General features: G+C 47.8%; 1 protein-coding gene across 1 annotated transcript in view; it reads right to left on the reverse strand.

Moving 5' to 3' along the window:
- Positions 1-208: 208 nt before the first annotated feature.
- The window catches only part of DNAH1 (dynein axonemal heavy chain 1), a 55271-nt gene continuing 34966 nt past the window's right edge, over positions 209-20513 (reverse strand). The window contains 31 exon segments of the mRNA XM_034066544.1: positions 209-234; positions 237-328; positions 650-882; positions 1291-1328; positions 1331-1487; positions 2104-2147; positions 2150-2242; positions 2565-2706; positions 2863-3033; positions 3966-4058; positions 6373-6408; positions 6410-6545; positions 7364-7387; positions 7389-7558; positions 8926-9156; positions 10000-10178; positions 11256-11297; positions 11662-11832; positions 12410-12473; positions 12915-13079; positions 13533-13670; positions 14880-14984; positions 15279-15437; positions 16053-16132; positions 16798-16990; positions 17255-17429; positions 19075-19229; positions 19696-19787; positions 19899-20085; positions 20212-20258; positions 20261-20294. Coding sequence (XP_033922435.1) covers positions 209-234; positions 237-328; positions 650-882; positions 1291-1328; positions 1331-1487; positions 2104-2147; positions 2150-2242; positions 2565-2706; positions 2863-3033; positions 3966-4058; positions 6373-6408; positions 6410-6545; positions 7364-7387; positions 7389-7558; positions 8926-9156; positions 10000-10178; positions 11256-11297; positions 11662-11832; positions 12410-12473; positions 12915-13079; positions 13533-13670; positions 14880-14984; positions 15279-15437; positions 16053-16132; positions 16798-16990; positions 17255-17429; positions 19075-19229; positions 19696-19787; positions 19899-20085; positions 20212-20258; positions 20261-20294 — 3672 coding nt within the window.

Raw genomic sequence — 20513 nt, forward strand, 5'->3', positions numbered from 1 at the left:
GGTGCGTGTGTGGCTGGGAGGATAGCTCTTTTGTGTGCTAGAACCTTGAGGTAATTGTGGGGATTGCAACACTATCAGGTGAATGTGATGCTGGTGGAGCTGAGCTCCATTTATTGACAGTAGGGGGAGAGGGGCTGCTGCCTGCCTGTGCTGCCTACCTGTGTGCTGGACAGGAGGGACCCTGGCTCAGGCTGAGGTGGTTTCCTGCCTAGAAGTTCAGGGCACAGATAAGACTGTGCCCTGTTTGATCCAATGCTTATGTGCCTTGTCTGTAGGGATCTCCACAGTAAGCATGTAATTGGTGGAGTGGCCTGTTGCTGACTGTGTAATGGGGGAAGCAAGGGTGAGAAGGTGCTACTGCAGCCCTCATGCTGCACATGCACTAAGGAGTCCTGTCCAACTGACCCTCTCTGAGATCCCCTGTCCCGTCCCTGTGCTGGGGGACAGGCGGAGTGGGGCTGGGGGAAGCAGGCTTGTGCATTTGTGGTGTGGGCTTGAGGACAGCCTGGCCAGAGGCACAGCTGCATAGCCAGGGTGCTGGTGCTTCATCTCCACAACCAGAGCAGGAGGAATCTTTTCCCCCATGGATGGCCTCACCCAGTGCGTGTTGGAAGGAACTCCTGCCCCCTCTCTTCTCCTTGGGCACCTACCTGCACAAGTGAGTGTCTTGTAGATGGGGCACAGGTAGGAGCGGGTGGCTGGTGGTGTGCAGTGTGGGACAGGCAGCAGCCAGATGACAGCATCTCTGTGTACAGCTCCTTGGGGTGTGACTGCCAGCTGGAATGCGATGGGGTCACGGCAGGCACCCTCCAGAAACAGGTCATGGATGTAGCAGCCTTCACTGAGAGGGTTGCTGGGCTCACACACAGATTCCTTCATCACCTGCAGAGAAGAGAGGGCCCAGGATCCTTATTAATTCAGGGGTGTCCCTGGAGGCTCAGCCCCAAGGAGCTCCTTCAGCTGCTGTTGGTTAATTCAGCACTGCCAAAGGGAGGTTTGTCCCACATCTCAGGGGTGCTGGGCTGGGTTTTCTGGCATCTCACATCCTGAGGCCACAGGGCAGCCTGTAGAGGGGGATGTGAGCATGTCTTGGAGAGGCAGAGAGGCCCCTGCTTGCCTTGTGTGCATACCTGGCAGTGTGGGTGGGTGTACCTGAGCACAAAGGGGATGATGGGGCCAAGGGCAGCAGTGCACCAGTGGCAAGTCAGAGCTAGAAATGCTGCTTTTGTGGCTTTGTAGCAGCAGATTCCAAAGAAATCCAGACAAATCCACAGCCTCTGGCTGACTTACCTTGAAGCTAAACAAGATGGTGTCAATGGAGATGACGGAAAGTTCTGCAGTGTCCCAGTGAGGAAAGCCTGGGGAAAGAAGAACCCACTGATCCAGAACACAGAGGGGATCCTGTGACTGATCCAATTCTTCAGGAATTCAATCTGCTGCAACATGTTGTTCACCCAGGATGCCAAGGGCTTCAGCGATGGGTAGGCCTATGGGGCACCCACAGAGGAACTTGTTGAATGCAAAGACATCCTAGACCTTGTGCCCCAGCTGCTGACAGCTGCCCAGAGCCTAGGGATTCACCCAGCCCCAGACTGGAACAACCATGAGCTGCACCAGGCAGGAGATGTCTTATTGCCAGGGAAACACAAGCCCTGTGAGACATCCCAGGTCTTACTCACCACCCACCGACTGATACCCAGCCTGACCTGAGCAGCCATCTGGGGCTCCTGCATAACTCCCCCCAGTTTCTATACTGGGCATGACGTGCTGTGGTATGGAATACCCCTTTAGCTAGTTTGGGTCAGGTGTCCTGTCTGTGCTTCCTCATGGTTTCCCCTGCCCCTCCTCACTGGCAGAGCACAAGACCAAAAAGTCCTTGATCAGAGTAAGCATCACTTAGTAACAACTAAAAACATCGGTGTGTTATCAGTGCTGTTCCCAGGCTAAAGTAAAAACCACAGCACTGCACCTGCTACCAGGAAGGAGAAAAATGACTGCTACTGCTGAACCCAGGACAGTACAGTAGAGCTGTGCTGGCTGATGACCAATTCCCATGGTTTGGGTGAGCTTCCACAGGCAGCTGGACTGGCTAAGGGCACATACCTTGGCATTTCATATCTCATGGACAGTGTTGTACAAACTGCTGCCATCAGCTCCAGCTTTGAGGACATCACCACCAGGCCCTTGAGAGCTTTCAGCAGATCCTTTAGTGTCTGTGCAACCACCTCCCAGGAGCTTGTACCTACAGAGAAAGAGAGCAGAGTGACTCAGTGCACCCATGTCTGCCCAGAGAGGGTCTGGATCTCTACAACATGTGAAGCTCCTCAATGTAACCCCCATCCTGATTCTTATTTGGTGGGGTCTCATAGCTGTCCCCCAAGCCCTGAATTGCTGATGGTAGCAGATGGAGACACTGCTCAGTTTCCACAGGACAAGGATCAGCTGGGACAACACAACTGTTAGCATGACTACCAATCCCACTGCCAAAAGTGGTTTGGAGCAAGGGCCTGAACATCTCTGCTGCTCTCCAGGGAACCAGCCAGTTGCTGACAACATGATCCCACAGGGGTTGTACCTGATCACCTTCTGCACCAGCACTGTGTTCATGGACTCTTCATAGAGCAGTGGCTACTTGTGGATCACCTCCTGCAGGTTCATGGGGGCAGGCACCATTTCCAGTATGTCCCTGGCAGTCTCCTCCATGAGCTGGAAGGAAAGCAGCAAGTGGGTGAGCATCCTCCTGGCTACGGCTGCCAAGAAGAGGTGAGCTATGGCCTGGATGGCAGCATCACTGCTGGTGTTTGTGCTCGCTGCCTGTGCCAGGCACTGCTGACAGAGCACTGATGGCATCAGGGCACCCACCTCTTCCCTGCTGCGGCCTCCCACCATGAGGATCTTGGGCTGCAGCTGCAGAATAGTACCCAGCAGAGCAAAGCTCTGGTTCTGAGTGAAAGTGATATTGGCGTTGTCGTGTAAACCGAAGATCTCTGGGCTATCATTGAGTGGGAGGCTCTTAATATACTGGAGGTAGCCCTGGAGAGGAATGCATACAGGTTGTGAGGACAAGAGCACAAGGACAAAGCCGTGATGCCCCTCTTGGATGCTATAGGTCTGGCTCAAGAGAAATGACTAAGCCAGGCTTGCTGGATAAGCGAAACCCAGCAAATCCCAGACTCAGTTGGAAGAATTTCTTGTCTTGGTGTTTGAGATTCACTCATCCCATTTCTACACAGCTCTTAGTCCCATCCCAGCCAGGAAATGCAACTCGCAGCTTTGACTTTGGGGCAGCTTATGTGTGCCCAGAGCAATGCTTGCTGATGCAGGACCCAGGCTGCTAGGGAGGCTGCTGGGGTGGCAGTTCCTCTGAGCTAGGTTTAGTGGCTGAGTGGAGGCCATGGCCACGGTTTGTGGTCTGGCTGGGGAGTTAAATTGGACTTGTACAGAAGCAAACATGTGCTATGAGAACAGGCAGCTTAGCAGTGAGCTTCCTGCTGTGTCTCCTGCAGAGCTCCTTGGGTACTTTAGGTATGTGACATCAAAATGATTCAGAGCACAAAAGCTTTCAGCTGGGGAACTCCAGTGATAGCTGCTACTGCCTCCTGTGCACAGACATGAGTTTTTCCTCCTGTTGCTTGAAACAGATGCAGTTTCCTGAAAGCATCTGAAGATCCCCAGGTTTTTACAAACTTCCCCCAGGAAACTAGAACTGCACCAGGTTCCAGGGAATTGGCTCATCACAGATTAGAAATACCACCAGGCCTTCTCTAACATGTGAGAGTTCTAGTGGAAAGGAAGGTCTATGTCTGAAGAGGAGCAATGTCCAAGTAGAGAGCATATATATGAGCAGGCATGGGCTGGGGACAACCCACTTACCTCAGTAACATCACTTTTACTGAGGTTCCTCAGGCTGTCAAGAGCAGCGTCCAGAACTGGGAGGGCTTCATCAAAGTCCCTCTGAGCATCACCTGCAACTGCATGGGCTGTTTGAGCTTTCCTTTGGCCTTCATCTCCTCAGCCTGCACAGCACTCCTTGGCTCTTCATCCAGAGCTGGGGCCACCTGCAACACCAGAGACAGCCTCGGCAGCATGCTGGAGCCAGAGCACCCTTTGGCTTGGCTCAGCACTGCTAGGTAAGGATCACAGCTATTCTGGCAGATAATGTGTCTTTCAGCAGGGACATGGTGGGGCCTAACTGCTGGAGGGGATCCCCTTCCCACATTAAACTGGCAGCAGGTATTTCCTCAGCCTGTAGAGACCATCCAACAGCCGCTGCTCTAGCTGTGCCTGGAGTGGTGTTAGTCCTCCAGGAATTAGCCGTTCCACCCATTTTTCCTACTGGTGAAGGGAGAGGATGCATAGGGATGCAAATATGTAGGGAGATGGAGGAATAAGAAGATATGCTGAGGGTTTTGTTTCTAAACCTGTCATTTCTACTTACCCACAGGGTCAAAACACTACCAAGTGGTGTAAACAGAATGTGGAATATAGCCAAATCTGTATGTGATATGTGGGAGCATGGGAGACTGCAAACTCTTTCCCCTTTGCATGCAGAGCTGTATGATGTTAGTGTCTCTGTTCCCTGTGTCTGGCCATCCCACAGTAGGACACAGGCAGGAGGGAAGGTATGGACAGCCAGCATAGGACATTATGCAGTGGGATGAGTGACTGTGTGTGGTGATCCCTGACGTTTGGTCCAGCAGGGGCAGGCTGTAGCTGGATCAGCTCCCTGGTGATGGGATGTGGGGTAAGTATCCCTTTCAGCCACAACAATCTGAGCTTAGAGCTTCTCTGGCCGCCTGAGGATTGTGTTAGTGGTGCTGCTAGGATGTGTAGTGTGTGCAAGGATCTAAACCAGTGAGGAAAAGGAGCTGGTGGCTTGGATGACTGACCCATGGGTTGTGATTTCAGAGAGGGGCATATGAGCCATCACTTCTGCTATCAACTGCAGCTGATCCATGGTTCCCAGCGTGTTCTCAGCTCCCTGTGCCAGGAGGGGGCATCGCTACAACGTCTGCTGTTTGCAGGAGCTGTGGGAGCAAAGCAGGGTAAGGGCAGAGGCAGCAGCCACGAAAAGCCCCTGGAAAAGGTTGTGCTGTCCTGGTGGGGGCTCCTTGCCCAGTGCCACGTTGGACAAAGCAGGTCTTGATCCGGTCCCTGCTTCAGTAACAATCTCTTGCCCTGGTGTACTTACAAACAGTAGTGCCTAATGGTGCCTGCACATGATGGCCATTACTTTGTGAGCTCAAGGCAATCAGTCAGCAGAGCAATGTGGCTGTTATAGGGCTTTAATAAGGAGCATCCTGTGAGATGATGAGCTATAGAAAGGTTTGTGTCCCCAAAGACTGGGGATCAGCGTTCTTTTACAGCTGTTACAGACTGGGACCTTCAGAAGATGGGCTATGGCAAAAGGCATAGTTTTCATTTGATTTAGCATCACTGTTCTCCTGTTACACAGGAGATGTGTAGGCCTTGTCTCTGCAACTACAAATACACTGCTTAGAGTAGATACGGGGGGGTCCAAAGCTCTCCTGGGTGCAAGGGACAAACCTTCTCCAGGCCACCTTTCATCAGACCCCAGGTCCCATGTCGCTCTGGATCTTTGCTCCTCCAGCAGAGAACACTTCATGATTAGGACTAAAGCTATTGATGTAGGAGACAGTAATTGTATGGATGTGTCACAGTCTGTGGGACTATCTTCCTCCAGAGCTACACTCACTTCTGCACTTTTGCTAAGTCAGAAATACACAGTATCCTTCTATTTGACTAAATGCACCCTCTCGTGCCCTTCCTCTCCCATGTATGCTTCTCACTGCAGGGAAAACTATGCAAGAATAAGCAGCATTTGATAGATGCTCATCTCACTGTTTAGGGCACTGCCAGAAGGCACTTGGTTCCTGTAACAGTGAAGGCAGTAAAAAACCCTATGAGGAACATAACCATGAATTCCAGAACTTGGCCTAGTGCTTAGCAAGTTATAGTTTACAGTAACAAGCTAATGTTATCCTGTGGAACCAGCAGGCTTAAGGCCCTAAATTTACTGGTATCTTTGAAAAGAGAGAGAATGATGTTACTTAGGATTTCTAGTATCAATGGTCAGAATAGTGCTTAGCTTCAGGCAGCTGGCTCTAAAACCTTTGATCCTATCAAACCCTTGGATGGAGCTGAAGGAAGCTTCCTTGAGCAACAGAAGAATCAGCCCACTCCCACAAAGCTCTGCAGTACCTCTAGCAGCATATGCACCACCTTCAGCTTCCCTGGGGCTTTTCTGTAAGATGATGAAGCTACTGAAGAAATACAAGTTGTGCCTGGTTTGTATCAGGCTCCTCAATCCTTTTTAGGGGGATTTATTGAGCTTTGAGATGTGTTTCTGACTCCTTTTGAGATGGAGTCCACCATGCTAATACTCCTGTACCTGTGTGTCTATGAACAGGAAGGCCTTGGGTAGATTCTCAGTGTCTACCTTCATCATGATCTTCACATCACCTTGCCATTCAGTCATGCCATAATTGTTGGACAGTTCAATCTGGAAACACTCATGATCTGTCCTAAAGGAAAGAGAAGCCTGTGGAGTTACAGCAAATTAAAATCTCCTCTTTTGTCACTCTTGAGCATGTGTTGCGGATTCAGGGGAGCAGACTCAAGCAAATTGTTCTTCTGCAATGTCCTGAGCACATACCTGTCCCTGTGCATGTTGAGCCACCAACTCGAGAGTGTGTTTCACTCAAGCCAGAGATACCCAAGCTAGCTAGAAACCAGGAGAAGTACAACTCCATGACCTGAGAGTTACACTGCTTCTTGTGCCCAGTGCCTCAGAGTAGAGAGGGTACAACTCAACATGTGATGCTGCCCTCAGAGGCTGGTGCCCCTGGGAACTGTGGTTGCATTCCTGTAGGATCACACCCTGTCTACAAAGCTGGAAGAATTTTCTTCCTCAGGCTCATTCCCTTTTCCACATAAGGCCCCTTGACTCTCAAGACTCACCAGTCCTACTTGACAAGCTTCCAGTATCACTTGGTCACTAGTAGCTCCTGTCTTTGTCTTTCTACTGCTCAGCTCCCAGGAAGAAGCCCCTGTCTGTCCCCCTGAGTGCCACACAGGCCAGCGAGCTGACATGGACCATGCTGCTTTTGCTCATTCACTGCACGCCTGCAACAGCAACCCAAGCTGCTAGCAGGCAAAAGAGTCCAGTTTTCCTGTTGTGGATGTGCATGTTAACTGAGCCCTAGCTCTTGAGTGTTAAATCTGAAAAGTCAGCAACCAGAAAATGTGTAACCAGTAACAGAAAGGGCAAGAAAAAGAGATTCTCCAGAGGCAGCCCTGACAAAGCTGCTCCACATTAGGTGCATAGGAACGCATTACTTACATGTGAGATGCTAGCCTGGTGAGACTGTTTCCCTCTTCCTCCAAAACCCAGGAGAAGAGCATCCCCTGGAGCCTGCCGCAGAATCCGGCTGATCTGGCAGATGTGCTGTATCACATCCATAAAGAGCACAAGCTCCAGGTCTGGGCTGTTGACTTGATTGTACTCCTCCAGGTAATCCTCAATCACAGCTTTCAGCTGTGGGCAGAAAGAGTCAATTGTGGCTACCAGATAAAACCAGTGGAGAGGGGGTGGGTGATTGCCTGTGAGCACAGACAGGCCTCTGGGAGAGCAGATCCTGATGCTCAGCAGGGTCTGTGAGTAGCTGCCTATGAGGAGGTGATGGCTCTCTTTGCTTCGTGCTCCTATAGCAACTGCCATTGGACTGAGCTGAATTTAGCTAAAGGCAGTGGCAGCAGCTGCTGAAAGGTGACCTTAAACTAACTCAGGCAAGTGACTGAGGTCTGCTGTTCCCAACAGTGCTGTTTGCTTGGAGAAATAGCAAGGCATAGTTCAAAATAAAATGGCTTATGTCTGCCTGACCTGTACTGTTCCAGGGCGTCCCTATGAGAGAGCCTCCTCACTCTATAGCTGACCACTGCCTGCTGCTGCATCCTGTGGTTTGGATCCTGGATGGATAGGGCAAGTGCTGGAAAGAAACACTACTAGCTGCAGGTGGGTAGAGAAGCACACTCCTTTCCTGGTGCTGCCATTGCACAGAAATAGCTGCAGAATCAGTCTCTCCTGCCCTTCCCAGGGCTCTCTTCAGCAATACCCTCAAGCCAGAACAGGCAATGAAGCATGAAGATATCTGGGATTTGGTCCTACCCCTTCTGCAGTCTCACTGTGAACCTGGGCAAGCAACATCAGCTGGAATTTATACAGTGCTGAGATCCCTGCCTAGATGCCAGAGTCTTGTGCCTATCAGTGGGCTGTGCAGCAGCTTGGTAAGTCTGTCTGTCTCAGCTGCGCTCATCTCAGTGGGGGACAGACCTAGCTACTTTGCAAGAGACTGGAAAGCTCAGTTAATTACCAGTGCCTGTCACACAGCTATCACAAGAGCAGAGGCAACAGGATAATCATCTGTTTCTTATAATGAGTGCAAAATGCACTGCTCATTGCTTTGGCTTAATTATTATTACCAGAGTGCTCACAGTATCTTCTCCAAGAGGGAATCTGGCAATAACATTAATTATTTGTAAAGGTCACTTGTGAAGTCTTTAATGGCAAAAGTAGTATTGTTTGGGAGTAATGTGCCATTTCTTTCCAGCAATTTTCACTTTTCAGTCCCAAGTGCAGTCCATCTGGGAGACCTGGCATAGCAGGCTGCCCCCAGGAAGGCAATGCAGAGACAGCTTGTTCCACCTCAAGTTCCCATCACACCAAATGCAGCCACTGTATGTACCTCGGGTAGGATTTCACAGGAGAGCCCTGAGAGAGTTTGTGATTCCAGACACTTCCAATTCAAGCAACCCCATGGTTACTATTAACTGTTTTCATTTGTTTGTAGAAGACATGGAAGATATGAACATAGATCACATCATAATGATTCCCATGGTTCTTACCTTTTCCTTGCTGTCAATTGCTCTGTACAGTTTGATATGGGCATCTGGATCCATGAAATCCCCAAATAGAACTGGCTGGGAGGGGATGACCTCCTCAAAAGTGGTGTCTGATGCCTCCATCATACTCTTCATCAGCTTATTGAACCACATGTGGCCCTCCTTGCTGACCAGGCGATCACAGAACACCCGGCAGCTCTCATAGTACCACAGTTTCAGCAGCTGCAGGTTGTCCTGGTAGGAAACCCCAGCAAACAGCCTCCATGGGAGAAGCAGAGAAGTATTAGGATCCTCACTGTCAGGAGGGCTGGTTCCTGCCCAGCATGGGGCCAGCTCCACTCCTGCTAGAAGGCAGCTGGAGTGGAGGAAGAACCAGGCAGAGGAAGCTGCATTCCCTTCTCCTCTCAAAACCAACTCTTGTCAAAACAGCTGCTTTGCAGAGGGCTCATTACAGCTTCAGCTAATCCCCCCTCTATTTGTCCATGTCAGGCTTTCTCTCAGATTAAAATTTCATGTTGTTTGCCCTTATCTTTCCCTCAGTTTGATTTCATTTTTACAGTTTTCAGAAGTGCTTATGGGTTTTTTTTTGTTTGGTGTTTTTTTTTTCTTTTTTGGAAAGATCTTTTTTCAGCTGTAGCACAGAACTGGGGTCCCAAGTACTTCTTGTCATAAGTCACTTCAACTGACCAGGCTGGAGCCAGAGCAAGGTCCTAGGAGAGCTGAAGGGGCAGAAGCCTCCACTGCTACAGGCTGGTAACAGAGCAAACCTCTGTCCCCATCTGGTCCCCTATGGCTCCATCCAGCCCTGAATGTCCAAGCTGTATCACACTGACTCCCTGTGGCCACTCACCTGCTTCTGTGCCAAGGAAGGGCTGGGGTGGTGGTGGGGGATGTCTGTGTACTACTCGTAGTAGGTAATATAGCCAAAGGGAAGGTTACCACATTCATTGAACAGTACCAAAACACAGTTCCACCAGGAAATTGAGGCCTCTCTGTGGGCCCACCAATGAGTTCCTTACACTGGAGCATTTCTGGTCTTCCCCTGGGTGTCATGGCTATGCTGATGGGAAGACTCACCTGGATGGTGCTGAGCTCAGCCATGAGCATGCCCTAGAACACCTTGGAGAGGTCTCTCAGGTTGAAAGTGTAATGTGACTTAGTTGGTGTTGGCAGCAGCTGGGATGTGATGGTCAAATACATGCCAATAATGGCATCAACCAAGGGCTTGTTCAGGTCTTTCACTGCAAGTGATCCTGCTGCAGAGACAGAGGAAGGTGGAGAGGATATAAAGGTGGTGACTATGGGTTGAGAAGGTACTAGCCATGCAGACAGGTGGGATGAGTTGCAGAGATGTTGCTAGGACTTCGCCAGGAACACACTTTTCTGCTTTCTTATGCAGAGACTATAGGGGGACCTGACTAAGCACCTGCTCACTGCAGTGGACAGTTTACCAATGAGTTTTCCGACCACAGGGAATCAGACCTGGGGAGGGAAGAATGCATCACAACAGCTCTGTGGGGTTAAGACTTCATGCACCCCAGGGAGAGGGGAGGCAGTGCCAGACAGGTAATTGGTGCCTACCTGAAATACTCCTGAGAGGTTTTCCTTCTCTCTCTTTATACTCCCAGAGTGGAGTCCCAGCTACTTTTAAGCTAGGAGGGCTGAGTGCCCTCTCACTAAACTGCCTGGCAATTTATTGAGATCAGCAAATGCAAAGCCACTGAGGAATCATTTCTTATGCAACAGTCTGGCAAGATTTAAACACAGCTGCCAGTTTTAGTGCATAAAATACTATTTTCTGCTTTTCTCTCCCAGTTAAGTTTATTCCAAGCAGTGCTGGGGAAGCAGAGCTCTGTGACACCCCAGCACTCTGCACTTTCCAACTCTTTATTTTTAAATCACAGTTAGGTGCTTCAGTGTGCCCCCAGGCTCACAGTCAGGTACTGATGCTTGTAAATATTGCAAGCACTCCGAAAGCTCTGCTTTGCTTCTTTCATAGCTCACTATTCTTGCTCCTTCCTATTGGCATATTTGCAGATGAGGGCACATTTACAAAGGTGATCCTAAATTCAGACCCTGTCAAATATGAGAGGACTCACTATGCTCCAAATGAACCTTTTTTTCTGGGTGGCTGTAGTACCATGCTTAGATCCACCCTGGCCAGCTCTCCACAGGCTGCAGCAGATGGAAAGTAACAGAAGGCTCTGTTTCCACAGAAGGCTGTTGTCTGGGCAAGTGTCAGTCTGCTGAAAGCACAGGTAAGCTATGCCATGCTGTGCCCATCAGCTTGTTCTGTTCACAGTCTCCCTCTCTCTCTGTCTTCTCTTACTTATGCACTGGATCTCTGTAACTTTTTTCTCCTAGGAGTCCATCCAGAAAAAGACAAAACACATGAGTCACAACTTCACCTGCTGAGGTGAAGATATCTACATCATCCGTCACAAAATCCTACCTGAAAGGCTCAGACCACAGGATTCCTTATGAAACCCTGAAAGACAAAGCTGAAGTTTGCTGATTGGCACCAGCAGAGTTTGACCCTGAGACTAAACTCTATGAGCTTCTCTGTTCACTAAAATTCACACAACACTGTCCCAAAAGCATCTTCAAGCAATGAATGCAAGTTCCAGTTTCCAACACTTTGATCAGATCATCAATACTAACTCCTCCCCTTCCAGCTTCCATTCTTATCAGGCTGACTTGCAACATGAGAAGGTGGCAGCTGCCAGCAGAACTTACCCATCCAGCTGCCAAGGATGGTGGAGAAGATAGCCTTCTTGCTGCTGTCCTCCTTTTCAGTGAAGGAGAGGTAGTTGAAATGCTGAGTGAGGCATGGAGAGACAGCATTACTTTTACCTCCAGGAGGCCCCATGGCACAGACAAAATTAGTATCTACCAGCTTCTTAAAAGCACCTTGAAGAGTGCAAAATTAGAAATGAATGTGAAGTTGTAGCTCGAAACCCTCACCACAAATCTGCACAACAGGTATGCAGAGAATCATAGAATAGTTAGGGTTGGAAAGGACCTTAAGATCATCCAGTTCCAACCCCCCTGCCATGGGCAGGGACACCTCACACTAAACCATGGCACCCAAGGCTCTGTCCAACCTGGTCTTGAACACTGCCAGGGATGGAGCATTCACAACCTCCCTGGGCAACCCATTCCAGTACCTCACCACCCTAACAGTAAAGAATTTCCTCCTTATATCCAATCTAAACTTCTCCTGTTTAAGTTTGAACCCATTACCCCTTGTCCTGTCACTACAGTCCCTAATGAATAGTCCCTCCCCAGCATCCCTATAGGCCCCCTTCAGATACTGGAAGGCTGCTATGAGGTCTCCACGCAGCCTTCTCTTCTCCAGGCTGAACAGCCCCAACTTTCTTAGCCTGTCTTCATATGGGAGGTGCTCCAGTCCCCTGATCATCTTATCTATCAGCATATCTATCAACAGGCCAACTTCTGCCAAGATGGCAAAGGATCAGGGTCATACTGATCTGATTCATGTCATACCAGCCCCGGTGGTTCATCCACTGCCACAGCAGCTTGATGGCGGGCTGACATGAGTGAAATATGAGTGAAATTTTGCCTGCTTATGCACAATATCAGTGAATGTCAGTGATGTTGGAAACTTCAAACCAGTGGCTGACCATGGAGGAAAAAGGGAAGTTGTTAACCATGGAGAATGGGACTGGGGTCAGCAACCAAGTGTTCTCCTCTCATCAGTTCCTATAAACATCCCACACCAAGGTTTGCAAACACCTGTGCTGTGAAATGGTGTATTTCTGGAATACCCAGAATTGGAGCCATTTTTACAGACCCTCCCTAATCCTTCTCACTTTATTGCAAATGTATCAAGTTATTAGGATCTCTCATAATCCCAGCTCAAACTTGCTGTGTGCCTGGGGCCCCTTCAGGTCTCAGGATGAAACTAAATGGCTAAGTTGATAGAAACACTGAGCTCAGGGATACTGCCTTTGCAAACACAGGAAGGAAACTTGCCTCTTATCCAGCTTGCTGTCAATAAGATCTTGAGTTTTATTAGCAGAGGTACGTGCCGAAAACATCAGGAAGGGGGTAGTGTATTTGAGAGGCAAGTTCTTCAAAAGCTTGTCTGTAATTGTGAGAGTCTTCCCTGTGCCAGTGGGACCAATGCAGAGAGCCTAGGAACACAATCAGCAGCATAACCACAGGTATACAGACTGTGTTTCTCAGCTTTCTGACATTTGCTGGAGGAAATGCAGTGACTGCTCCCTTAGGCATTCAAAGGCTGGGAGAAGACAGAAGGTTTGCTCCTGACAGCTGTTCAACAGATCTCTTGGTGTGGAAGGAATCCAACCAGAGAAGCAGGAAATGGAACTCCAGGAAACAGGTAGAATTTGATGGGCAGCAATCTAGCAATTGCTGCGTTTTGATTGAACACCTGAGTGTTGACATTCCTTTGCAGTGCTGGCATGGTGCCTGGGGACTGAATGGAGAGCTCTTGTTGCTTAGGCACAGCTTCTGAGCAGAGAAACACAAATCCATGGGAGTGGGAAATAATCTCAAAAGTATCAGGTAGCTGTTGATGAGAACAAGGATAACTCTAAAAGTCAAAGATAAGGCTGGGCACATACTGGCTTATAGTTGATAAGCAACAGCTCCAGCAGATGGGCCGTTTGGACTGTGTTCGTTACGGGCACAATAATGTCACAGAAGTTGGTATCAGGAACCATGGTGAACTCTGGTGTAGGGTCCAGCTTCTCCCAGCACACCTGAAAGGTATGGGTGTGTTCAGAGGGGGCCATTGCATTTATCCTCTATAGGAAAATGATATCTGCTGTATTTTTCCTGTCACAGCTCCTTGCATAGTAGTTCAGATTCTGATGAGGAATCCAGGCTTCCAGCCCCTCTGTCTAGTCTTGTCACCCTCGCCTTTCTGTATGGCAATGCTGTGAGGCTCTAACTCATTTCAGGTGGGAGGGAGGTAGCCCAAAAGTTAGAGATTATTGCCCCAGCAATAATATACTTGTTCTCCCTTCTGAAACCTGGGATCAAAGGGGGATGGAGCACTTGCAGTATCTGCACAGATTGGAATTCTGTCCTAAGCTGACTCACCCTGTAAGTGCCCCATGGCAGAGTGCCACTGAGGGCTTAGCTGGGATCCTATCTTCACATTTGGTGCCATCATCCATGTTGCATTCAAAGGCACATGGAAGTTTTGTACTTGTACAAGACATGGATGACCTGTGCTAGAGTCAAGCCACAGGCAAACCTCCCAGAGGCCACTATACAAGTGAGACAGAGGTTTTGTCAGGGATGTGCTGGAGAACACTGAGAAATTGTGCATTCCTGACACCCGTGTGGCCTTTCCACAGAGATGACACTGGCAGCTCCTGCTAAACATCTGATACTCATGTAAGGCTCTTTTCTTTGCTTTGATTTCAGGAGGGGGAAGCATTTTTCCTCTATTTTTCCTGTGGGTTTCTTTTCACCAGCGCAGAGGGTGGTGACTGTCAATCAGATGGGCCTTGCATGCCCCACTCCTCTGCTGCCTCCTATGACAAAGATGGCATGTTTGTCTGCCTTGCTTCTCCAGACTCCACCACACACAGCTCTTTTGCTGTTGTGCACTGCTTTCTAACACTGACCGACCTTTCCATCTGAGCTTCTCCCTTGTCCTCCTCCAGTGGCCACACTTGCAGAGCCCTCACACTTTCCTGAGCAGTGGCAGAGACACTCAGGTCTGAACTGATCAGTGCTTGGCTCAGGTTTGAAAGTTCTGCTTCACAACCTGAGGGCAAGAAATTGCCTTCTTCCTTTAATGAAAAACTTGATTTAACTTTAAACATTCCCACTTGGTTCCTATAGGTCTTCCTTGTTCACCCTTGATGACAAATCCTACCAAATCCTGCAGGACTGTGTCACTTTCTAGTCCCTCCCCCATAATTTCTTGGCTTGAAGTTGTAAATGAAATATTTTACCTCCCTAATGACCTCCTCATCCAGATCATCTTCAGGACTGCTAAGTCCGGCATCATTCAGTTTATAGTCATAAACCAGTCCTTCTTCTGGGGAAAGTAACTGGATCTGTGAGAATAAAGCTGTTGGTGAACCTGGCTGCCACTCAGCTGAGTTCAGAGAAGGATCTGCACTACTGCAAGGAAGACTTTACTAATGGGATGCTGCCCAGACCAGTGTGGGTCAGGCCTCTCTCCCAGATCTTCAAGCTCCAAGGATCCCTTGAAGTCTGAGGCAGATGTGGTATACCAGATCCCAAGAGGAAGTCCATACAGAGCCTCCAGGCGCTCAATAAGCTCTGAGCCCCATTCCTCGTTACCAGTTTCTCTGTAATGAGAGAGGATCTGTTTTTTCTTTACTCACCTTTTCCTTTGCCATCTTCTCCCTCAGCCACAAGCTGAAGGCTGTGTAACCTTGGGAATCTCCAGTCGCACCCACACTTCAGATCAAGGCAAATATAAACCAGGGTTCAATCAGCTCTTTGATATGAGCTGTCTTCTCCTGGGGAATTGTCCTAATTCTCTGAGAACCAGAGAGGAGCAGAAGTAAAATTCTCAGGCATGGTTAAGGTACATGAACCCCAGACTCCTCTTAAAGTGCTTGCAATTCTTCCAGCTTCTATGTGAGTTTTGCTAGCTAGTTTTTCACAGGCCTTGTTAATGTATTCTGTGGATTAGAACCTGCTGTTTCATTAGTGTACTTGAGAGACTCCCCTTGCTGAACTAATGTCACTCAACAGGAGCTAGGAGAAGAATTTAGTCTTTGGGTTTTAATTTGAAAATCATCCAGCCTTCTGCAATACTAATTCTCCAAAGATCTGCAGTCTGAAGTGCATCACTGCTTAGCTCTGATCTCTGCTTTCCACTCCTTCTCCAATTCCTTCTGCTATAAATAAAAGTGAATGTCTTCCCTGCAGCCTGGTAGGCATGGAGCTTATCTTTTGCTCTTTCAGTGGGCAAAGTGTAATCCTTCCAGGTTTACCTGTGTTTTGCAGGATGTTGTATTACCTTCTTCCATGTACGTGAGCTACAGCATGACATTTCTGCACCAACACCTCATTCTTTGGTGTAATAACCAACACTTCATTCTCTGGTGACTAACTCTCTGCGTGACATGATGCCCTTAAGAGTTACAGGCATAATATGGTGATAGAGGTAGCAAAATCCTGTCTGTTGAGGCAATTACCTCCTTCACAAACCTCTGGACAAAGCCAATGGCTTCCTGTAAGGAGAAAGAGGAATAACTCGGTGTCACTATTTGACTTCACTTCTACCTTCTTAAGGTGCTAGTTTCTTCTCACCTGCCTGCAGGCTATATTTAACAGGGAAGGTATGACTGAGAACGCTGCCATTTCCCACCATGTCTCAGATGCCACTGTTCTGACTGGAGAGAAGCAAGTCAAACCCCTTCAGTTCAGTCTTAACCCCAAGAAACCTCTGGGCCTGCCTGTTTTGCGCAACAATGATGTGCATCTTGTTCCATCACTGCTGTTAAATCATTTGCTCCCTTCAGAGCTTTCCTTTGCAGCTCCATGTTATTCAATAAAATAGGAGCAGAGTAGAAATAACAAGACTTGTTCTTATAACTTTCTCACTGGAGTTCTTATAACTTACTCCACTGTAAGCAATGGTGCTGCACCAGTAACGATTTTGTCCAGGAGATAATTTTACAGTTAAATAAACAAACTATAACGACCAAATAGACTAAGTTAAATCTATAGGGATCTGCAAATAACCCATATTAAACCCAGGAAATTTACATATCACTTTGTATGCTGGAAGTATGATGTGTTTAAGTCCAGATCTTGACAAGTCTGGGCTGATTGATACCTGAGCTGACAACCTCCAAGCCATGGAAAGGCTGGAACAGTACCATAGCTCACCTTGAGGTATCTTGAAGAGAGGTGATAGCTGCTGTGAGAAGGGCTTCATGATGCCTGGACGTTTCTGCAGTCAGCACTCAATGAATGGCTCCAGCCCTAAGATGCTGGGTTCGAAGTAAACCATGCCACAGTGAGACACTGTAGCAGGGGAAGCAACAGCCAGATCCTGGACTTCAAACATCATGGTCATACACTGGAAATTGTGAAAAGAAAGCAAGGAGGATAAGGACTTGATCACTTCCAAGATATGTTTCAGTGTAATTTGGCAAAGATTAAATCTTTTCCTTTGTTGCAGAGGCCCTTTTTGTTGTTTCTGGGCAGTTTCTGGGCTACTACTAAGACACCAATTTCATACAAGTCCACCACAGACATCAAGTGGAAAGTAAAAGGCAAGTCTGTTCCAAGAGAGAGGAAGGAAAACAGACAACAGGCAGCAAAAGCATGAGAGATGAGTTACCTCTGACAGCTTGATGATTTCCCCTGAGCTCAGACACTTTTTATTGTCATCTAGCACTGTGTTCATGTTCTCAATCCACAAAGCATCAGCAAGGCCATCAAACATGTACCACTTCTTGATGGTGGCAGTGGCTGCAGCTCTCTGCAGGAGGAGTGAGGAAAGGATCCCATCTGTCCTGAAAGGTGGGAGGAAAGCAGGGCTTGGCCCATTCTGGTTTTGCTGAAATCAATGGCAAAGCTTCCACAACCTAAGGCAACAGAGCCAGAATTTTCCCCTGGTTCCTGTGCCCAAGGGTACCTGTGCCTCACTTGATGAACTGCCTAAAGGTTCATTTTGTTATTTCTTTTACTAAGACATACATCTCAGTCTGAGTGACACCATGAAACAATTTCTATGGGCATTAGGATCTGTACTTCATGTCATCTAACTGTAAAATGCCAAGTTTCCCTTTAACATCACTGCCCACAGTGAAAAGCAAAGAGGCCTTGCTAGCATCCATTTCAGGTCTTAGGTGGGTTATCAGCTCTCTGTGCTTCTTCTTCTCCACCAAGTGTTTTCAGGACAGTTACCCTGCTAATTCAAATGCTTCCACTGGGTAACTACAGGTTATGAGGATGAATCCAGGCTAAAGAGCATGACTCTACCCTCTCTACAACTGAAGCTCCCCATCCTCACATCCATCACCAGGTGATGCTGGAGATTGTGAACAGGGGAGCAGACAAAAGGAATGTGGGGTGTTTGCAGCACGAGCTTAATCTGTACATGGAAACCTGGAGTTCAATTTCCATTCAGGCCCTGGACTTTACTCCCATTATTAATTATTTGCTATTTTTATAGTGCTTGTCAATTCCACGATATTGTTACTGAGATCAAGGAAAAATGGTCTGTTCAAAAGCTCAGCTGATTAAAACAGATGGATTTGTCTGTAAATATGTTTTACATGGCTGCGGTATTTTTCCCTTTGTCATGTTGACATGTCTGTGTGCTGCCCTTGGGTACAGTCACATCATAAATAAACTGTTCAGCTTAACTGGAACATCCTAGAGAACATCCTTCAGTACAGAAGCACCAGAGCCCAGAGTAGGAAGCTCTGAGTCTCAGCATCAGCAGTGCTTACTTGCTTGCATTTTTCCTAATGGTAGTTAGTTTAATATTTACTTAGTTTCCCGTTTTACAGAACAGAGTCTTTAGTTTTGCCCCTAAGCAAGTGGTGGGTAACAGGGCTAAAGGGAGATTTACACTGCTTCCCACACCTTAGTTTCTGGATAAAGTGAGCTGCAAATTCAATCTGAGGTCACATACAGAAACATAAGCAGTAAGACCTGTCTGTCAAGAGGGCAAACAGGCTATTGGTTCTTGCTTCTAAAGCATGTAAGCAAGCAGGAGCCCTGGTAACAGCAATGAAATGCCTCTTTATGTCTGAAAGTCATTCCTCCTCATTCAAGGCCACCAGTGTATTTGTACAGAACAATTCAAGTGCTTTTTTCAGAAGCAAAGCAAGTGTTTTTAAGCTGCTGCATCTTAGAGCAGGGGTATGTGCTCCAAAGCAATTTAATTATTCCTTGTTATGCAGTTAATGCTGCTTGCTGAGCTGCAGTAACTGTCTGGGCATGTGCTGGCAGCCAAGCCAAGCACACAATAGAAGATGTCAGCTTAAATAGCTGTGACTGGCTATTGTGGCTTGGTGAGGATAAGGACTTGATTGCTTCTGGTTTCATGCCACTACCCTACACAGTTCTCAGCCTTGAAGGGAAGATGCTCAAGACAAGAAGAAAACTGTTTCCAGTCTGGAAAGGAGGAAAGCAGGTTTTGTACTTTACCACTCATGCGTTAGCAAGTTGAACTCTCCATAAAGCTGGTCCATTGTGATGGATTTGGGATTCAGTACAAAGTATCTGACTGCCTTGTAATTCCCACCACTTGCTGCAGGCTGACCTTTCAGTGATGTCATTGCAGCTGCCAGGACTTGGTAGCCCTGCAAAAGCAGGAGAGCAAGAGATTAAACTGTCATGGCTCCACTTGCTCGCACAGCAGTTGAATTCAAAAAGCAGTGAAAAAGGAGATATAGTGAAGGATAATATGACAGTAAGGAAATGCCTGGCTGTATTCACAGAAAGCAAGCATTCTAGATGAAAAGGGGAGGAAGTTAGATCTCAGGTCCAAGAGGCCTGAAGCATTTCAAGATGTCAAAGCATCTCTCAGCCTTAGAAATCTGCAGCAGAGCTAATAAGCCCTGGTCTAATCTCCGAACTTGAAACGAGTGAGCTAGTAATATACTTCCCCATGGCTATAAATCAGTACCAAAAGGCATCATCTTGGTGCCTTACTTTTATCTGAGAGAAGGTGGAAAAGCTGGAGAGTGAGTCTTCTGTGAAGCTTAACCCTCTGCATCTGTAGCTAGGCAATGGTTTACTGGTGCCAGCAGAGTCTCACAACCATACCTTTGCCTTACCAGAACCTGTTGGTCCCACCAGCATAAGGCCATGTCAAACCACAGTAGTTTCAAAGAGCTGGATGCACTTAGCCACAAAACCTGCAGAGGAAGACAATGTGGAGTGGATCTGGAACCAGCTGTCTCTTTTCCTAGGGCAGAGGACTAAAAGCCCAGGCCCACAGGGAGCTTGTGGAGGGCTTTTTCCCTCACTATCAGTATCCTGCAGGTTCTCTTTGATGCAGGATTTATGAATGGCTTCTTCCAGGATGCTGTAAGCAACCAGCTCTTCTTTGATCTTGGGAAATAAATCTGAGACAATACCACTGAAGAGCATGAGGTCATCCTTCAGGAATTAGGGTACATTGGCATCCCTGATAGCCCACAGGCAGATCAGATCCTGCAAAGATTTAAGAAGCTCCTGCAAAGATTTAAAAACTCAGAACTTCAGAGATCTCACCTTTCTTATGGGGCTGCAGAAAAAGCCTAATAGATCTGTGACAACATGAAGTCTTAGCACACTTACCTCATCAATAGTAGGATTCTCTCTTTTTAGGTTGCCAGCTATTGAGATGTCTTCACAGCTCTCATCCCAAAGTCATAGTGGTACTGGGAAAGGCACAGAGAAAACAGTGACATCAGATACAGGAGCACTGCCCAAAATAGAGTGAACCTATGCATGCACTCAGTTAGCAGGTAATAAAAATGAGTTACGCCTTCAGAACAACAGCTTCCTATTGAAGTTTGCTCTTAGTATCCTTCAAACAACTAACTAGTCCTCAGTTGTACACACTACAAGTGAGGAAGACAATATCTGGATGATAAAAA

The sequence above is a fragment of the Melopsittacus undulatus genome, chromosome 9 (genome assembly GCF_012275295.1).
Source record: "Melopsittacus undulatus isolate bMelUnd1 chromosome 9, bMelUnd1.mat.Z, whole genome shotgun sequence".
Lineage (NCBI taxonomy): Eukaryota > Metazoa > Chordata > Aves > Psittaciformes > Psittaculidae > Melopsittacus > Melopsittacus undulatus.